This window comes from Cervus canadensis, chromosome 17 (assembly GCF_019320065.1).
Source record: "Cervus canadensis isolate Bull #8, Minnesota chromosome 17, ASM1932006v1, whole genome shotgun sequence".
Classification (NCBI taxonomy): domain Eukaryota; kingdom Metazoa; phylum Chordata; class Mammalia; order Artiodactyla; family Cervidae; genus Cervus; species Cervus canadensis.
Window position 1 is genome coordinate 6,543,706 of NC_057402.1, and position 6,070 is coordinate 6,549,775.

Sequence of the window (6,070 nt, forward strand, 5' to 3'; positions counted from 1 at the left end):
GCCTGGCTCCAGTGGGTCTGTCTGGTTCCGGGACCGTGGGGATGTGTGTGGGGTGTCAGGCCTCAGGCTCTGCGTCAAAGGGCAGTGTTTTCGGCACCCTGGGGGTGGGGGAGGCACTGCCCTTCCTGCCTGAGGAGGTGACAGGGTGAGGGAGTATGGATCCCGCTAGGGGTGGGCAGACCGGGCCCTCTGCCCCAGGCCCTCCCTTCCCAGTCCTCGTCTGGAAGCTTGGGGTCACCCCTGCAGGCACACCCCACCCACATCCACTCCACCGAGCGCTCCATGCAGACATCTCCCGGGCCCTCCCGTCCGGCTTTCACGGGGCCTTCTGCCGCTCGTGGGCCCCTTGGCCACGCTCACTCCAGGCCCACCCCGGGGAGGCAGAGAGGGCAGCCTGGGCCGGTCTTCGCCGTGACAGCCTGGGTGGGAGGCAGCTCCCAGCCTGTGGGCCAGGCGGGGCGGGCTGCGGTGGGGTGCGGCTCTCCGAGGCCCGGCCGGGGCTGAAGTCAGGTGTCTGGACCTCAGGCCTCCTCTCTGGCCCTCTGTCTGGGGGGCCAAGGACGCACCCTCGATCCTGGGCCAGCCCGAGGCCTCACTTCTCCACTCCAGCCCCCTCCTGCTGAGCCTGAGGAACTGTGGAGGCCACCCTGGCCTGCTCTAACTGCCCACATGGTCCGTGTGGGCCCTGGGCTGGGGGCTGAGGAAGTCGCTGGGCCCAGCCCGTGGGCACGTGCTCTGTAGATTTGGAGCAAAAGTGTGACCCCAAAGAGCTCTCCCTTGGCACCCACCACGCAGCCTTCTCCCGGTGGGGCCGGGGGCGGCTCCACCCGCACCCCCAGGCTTCTCAGCCTGGTTCCCAGGCTCGGGCTGGCACTGCGGCTGGCACCATTCCAGATCTCGCCCAGACAGGGGTGTGCCCGAGCCTTGCACAATTAGGTAACACCACACGAGGAGCGTGGTGGGGCCCGGGGAGCCTCTGCCCCACACCCTAATAAAGGCCCAAGGAGTGGGGCTTTGGAGAGCTTGGGGGGCCCTGCGGCTGCCCGTGGGCTGGGACCCTCGGAAGGCTGGGGGGCGGGCAGCAGGACCACTGTGCAGGAGCTTGGACCGCTGGAGGCCCCCCTTCCACGTCCCAGGGCTGGTGGCGCCCGGCACTCAGCCGCTCATTTGAAGCAGCCACCGCTTTGACTGCTTCCGAGGGGCCAGGAACGGCTCAGAGCCTTTGCTTCTCCCAGGCCCAGTGGAGCTGGGCTGTGGACCCGCGTGGTGCCTTGGTCCCCTAGTAGGGGCTGCCCTGCCCCCTAGAAATGCCCATGGAGCCCAGGGCCCCAGGGGGGGCCGCTGCGCGGGCTTCTCGCCAGGTGGGTCACTGAGGGCCGGGGCGAGGCTTCTGCCTGTGGGGAGGCTGCCCGCTGCCGTCTGCACTCCCGTTCCTGTGGAATGAGGGGGTCGCCCTGAGGGTCACCCGCCTGGGGGCACCAGCCCACCTTCCCGATTTATAGCAAGAAACCAAGGCCCAGGCCTGTGCTCAGGGTCCCAGGCTGGCACGTGGCAGAGCTGGGCTACGAGCTTGCCTGGCACCTCTTGTGGGTGGTGGGAGGCACGGGAGGGCAGGGTACCTGTGGGAGGCGCCCGGAGCCCCTCGGGGTCTCGGAGCTGCGTGGCTCTCCGGTGATTTCACTGGGTGGGGCTCCGGCTCCTGACAGCGCTTCCCCAGTCACCGGGATCTCTGCGTTATCGCTGGCCAACATCTCACTGTCATTTAGGCCATTATCCACATTTACCCGGCGTCTGCCATCCCCAAATCAGGCTGGGCAGGCAGGGAAGCCCCCTCCCCAGCGCGGCTCACACCTGAACACCTCCTGCCGCAGGCGGGGCCCTCAGGCTGCCGCTTGTCGCTTGTCACCGGCCCCCTCTGGTGCTGCAGCAGGCGGACGGAGGGGTCCGCCCTGGGCCGGGCTGGTCCCAAGCTCCTCATCTGGGTCACACGCATGTCTGTGGCCCCCTGCCCCCAGTTTCCGCTCAACCCCCACCCCCCACTGATACTCAGGCCTGTGGACTCAGCAGAGACGCCAGACGTGGAGTCCCAGCTCCGTTGTTTGACCTCTGAGAAGTCACGGCCTCTCTCTGAGCCTCAGTGTCCCCAACTGCAAATGGAAACAGTGAGACCTCTGCCGCTCCCTTCGCAGGGCAGGGCGGCAGGAAAACACACGCATGGCCCGCGTGAGAACGCCCAGAGAGCCCGGCCAGTTTGGTGTCTGTGTCCCGGCCTGGGACCAGCCCGGGCTCCCGGGACCAGAGGACAGTGTCCAGCTGGTGGCGTGGCCCTGGGGGCTGCCCTGGGCTCAGCCCAACGAGGATGACCACCGCCTGCTGCCCACCCACCCTGAGGACTTCAGGGGTCACCTCCTGATTTTCTCTTTCCTAAAGCTTGAGCTCCCCCACCAGCCCCCAATGGACAGCTCTGCTGTAAGGGAGTCTCTGGAGGCTGGCTGGTGGGCCCCCCACCCTCCCCAGGTGACTCAAGTGGTCAGGCCGGAGGGCAGTGGGGGATGGGGGATGGGGGGGTGGGGGCCAGAGCGGTGTGTGCCAGGAGGGCCCGGGCTCTTATGGGGTGTGGGGCAGAGCAGAGCGAGCACTGTGCCCCCCCCCCCCACCCGCCCCGCACGGGGTGGGGTGTGTAGCGTCAGGATGAGGCCCCCCGACGTGAGCTCGGAGGAGGCCGGGCGTCCAGGCTGCCCTCCTTACGCTCTGGGAGGAGACCCACGGGGTCTGAGAACCAGAAACCTGCCTGCGCGTCCTCGCCCGCCCTCTAGTTTCACTTTCCTTTTGTTCCCTCCTCCCCCTCCCACGATGCTCCCTTTGAAGTGAGACGGACACTGATGGGCGTGTCCAGCCCGGCCCTCCCGCCACCCATGAGCCCAAATCGGGCCGGACTTCTGGCGGCTCCGGTCCTCACCTGGGCGCCACCTCGGCCCAGGGTCCCCCGCAGTGATCCGGGCGCCCCGGGTCCCTGGCAGGACGGTGCCGCTGTGGCCCACCCCCGCCCCCCGGCCCGGACCTCAGGAACGCCGGGGGCGCCGGGCCGGGCGCTGGAGGCGGGGGCGCCGGGCGGGGCGGGGAGGCCGCTGAGTCAGGGCCACCCCCGCGTGGGCGCGCCGAGCAGGTACCCTCGCCGCGGACGACCAGCAGCGCGACCTGCGGGCCCAGGAGCCGCCCCGCCCGGAAAAACCGGTCGGGCCGGCGCGGCGTGAACGCATTCCGGCGGCGGGGGAGGGCGGCTGCCCCGCTTAAAAGGCGCCGCGGCGCTGGCCGCCGCCACTCGGACGCACCGCCCGGCTTCGTGGAGGGGACACGCCGCCGGGCCGGCTGGGCTCGCGGGGCTCGGCGGCCGCGGGCGGGCGGGCGGGGGTCTGGGTCCGGTGCCCGCGCTCCCCGGGCACGTCGGGGCTCCTCTCTACAGAGCGCGGCGGACGACGATCGCACGCTGGGTCCAGTGGTTCTTAACAGTTCAACAGTTCTGTAGCGCAATTGTGAAATGTTTAGGACCACTAGACCCGGCGGGCCTGGCGCCCGCGACAACGACGGGGCGCCCTACGCGCGGCCCGGGAGCGCGGACAGGGGCAGGGGCGCGCCGGGACGGCGGAGGAGGAGCCCGCGGACCCGGCGCCGCGCACCTCGGGCCGGCCGTTCCCTGAGCGCCGCGCCCCGCAGACCTCGAGGCCGGTCCGGGGCCGAGAGCCGCAGGAGGCTGCCGGGCGCCGCGGCGCTGAGCGCAGGGGACTGCCGGGATGGGCTCGGGTGCGGGGCGCGCCAGGCCCACGCTCTTGGCGTGTTGCCAGCGCCGAGACGCCACCACCGCCCGCCTGTGCCCGGGGGGCTCCCACCCTCTCGAAACTCCGCCGGCTTCCCAGCGCGCTCCTCGCCTCCGGCCTCCCGGGAGCTGGTGATGCGGCGGCCGCGCCCTCGGGTTGGGGGCAGAGGGTCGTGGGCTCGCAAGGGGAGAGCTGGAGACTGCTTCGCGGGGGACCGTGGTGGGGGCGAGCGCGGGGGCCAATGAGAGCGTGGGGAATGAATGAAGGACCCTGCCGAGGAACTCGGACGCGCTGTGGGGGAAGCTGGGAGACCGCGCTCCAGATAGGGGTCAGGCCCGCAGGCTCGGTGGGCCGGCCTGCCCGGGCCAGAGCGTCACCCCCGCGGCCTCAGGCTCAGCTCTGCAGTGGGGCGCGGGAGCGCCGCGGGTGATCCCCGGGGGCGGGGGCGCTGGGAGGGGCTCAGGTGCCGTCCACTCCCACCTCGCGCCAAAGGCGACGCTGCTCCACCCGAGGATGACTGACCTGCAACGCAGCCTGCCCGGCCCGGGTCTGGCCACACCCTCCGGGGAGGAAAGGCCCCTGCCGCTCGGCCTCCTTCCAGGGGAGACGCCGCACGGCGGCCTGGCTGCTGGGTCCGCAGGCCTGGGTTTGAGGCCAGCGGCGCACCGAGCGGCCAGGTAGCTTGCAGGCCAGTCACGGCTCATGAGCCTGGTGGTGGCTGGGGCGCGGGGGACCGGGGAGGCGGTGCGGAGGGAGAGAGTGGGCTGCGACGGATGCGGCCCCAGCCCGGGCGGTGGACCCCTCCGCGGCCTGGGGAAGGCGGCCCTGTTCCCTGGAGGCGTGTCCACCTGCCAGACGGCACCTTCCCCTTTTGCCCAGCAGACCTCCTTTGTAGCCGCCGCAGGGCCGGGCCGGGTGTCCCAGGCTCCGAGGGACCCAGAGGGTTTGAGCCGCGGTCCTGCCGCAGCCCTTGGGCCGCCGGCGCTGCTCTGCGGTGGTTTCCTGCCACCGTGTTCCTGGGCCTTCCACGCTGCCCCCCAGCAGAGCCCAGGGACAGGGCCCCCCCTGCTGGGGCTCAGGTGAAGGGTCCCATGGCTTCTCCAGTCTGTGGCTTGGAATCATTTTGTACAATGTGAACATGTATGCATCGCAGATTGGTGACAATAAACTTTTGTCCTAAAGTGTCCCTGTGTCCTGCTGCCGGCCGTCCTCTCTCCCCCCCGGCTCACTCATGTTGACCGCCCCATCTTCCTTCTGACCCCAGAGGGGGAGGAAGGGGGCAGTCCCCCTGGGCCTGGTTGCCAGCCTCCCCTTGCTTCAGGCACTGTGGTCTCCCATCCAGCCCCTCTCTTAAGGGATGGGGAGAAGGGACACATCCTGAAACCTTCGCCCGCTCCCCTGACCCACCTTCTGCTGCCTCAGGGAGCAGGCTGGGGAGAGGACTTGGTCTTGGGGCCCCAGTTTCGGGTGGCTCCATCTGCTTCCAGCTCACCCCATTCTGGTCCCCTGGCCGGCGGCTGCCATGCCCAGCCTGGCCGGGCTCTGGTTCCGGGGAGGGGCAAGCTTGGGGGGCTTAGGGGCTGAAGTGATGGAGGCCCCTCCTCTGCCATCCCCTGCATCCCGGTGCAGGCTGAGAGACGGCCGTGGGTGCAGCCGGTACCTGGACAGCAAGTCTCAGCCCTGCCGCCCATGAGCAAGGGACCCTGGCATGCCCGCCTCCCCTCAGGGAGCCCATTTCTTCCTCTTGCAGAGGGAGGTCCTAGTGCCCACCTTGCAGGAGCTCGCTGGAGCGGCCGCGCCCCGAGCGCTGATGCAGGCCAGTTAGACCTCATCCCAGGACCGGTAATACCTGGTGGAGGGGGGGCGCTGGGGGAGGATGCAGGTGGCAGTGGGGTGGGTCTCATCACAGGCCCCCTCAGCCCCTGGGCTTCCTGGAGGACAGGCAGCTCCTCCTCCATGACAAGCCTGTCCTTCCTGACAGACGGTTCCCCCACCCTACGCCCGGGTCAGGCCTCTCCTCTGGCTGCTGTCTCTGGCGGGCGGTGCTCAGGATCCCCAGGACCCATTCTCTTTAGCAGTGGACACCCCTGGCTGCACACGTGGCCCCCTAGCTGCTAGTGAGGGGCTCTGGCCTGCCCCTACTTTTTCCCACTTCAAGTGGAACCAGCCCTCCATGGTGCTGAGCCCACCCTGGCCTTGCAGGCAGGACCACCCTGGGCCAGAGCAGAACATCCTGGACAAGGCTGACCAACCTG

General features: G+C 69.9%; 1 protein-coding gene across 1 annotated transcript; it reads left to right on the top strand.

The window, feature by feature from the left end:
• Nucleotides 1–3,538: 3,538 nt before the first annotated feature.
• LOC122454775 (uncharacterized protein C10orf95-like) lies at nucleotides 3,539–4,999 on the top strand. Its single transcript, XM_043489365.1, has one exon. It carries the CDS (start codon nucleotides 3,539–3,541, stop codon nucleotides 4,058–4,060), a length of 522 nt encoding a protein of 173 aa, XP_043345300.1. The 3' UTR covers nucleotides 4,061–4,999.
• Nucleotides 5,000–6,070: the final 1,071 nt, after the last annotated feature.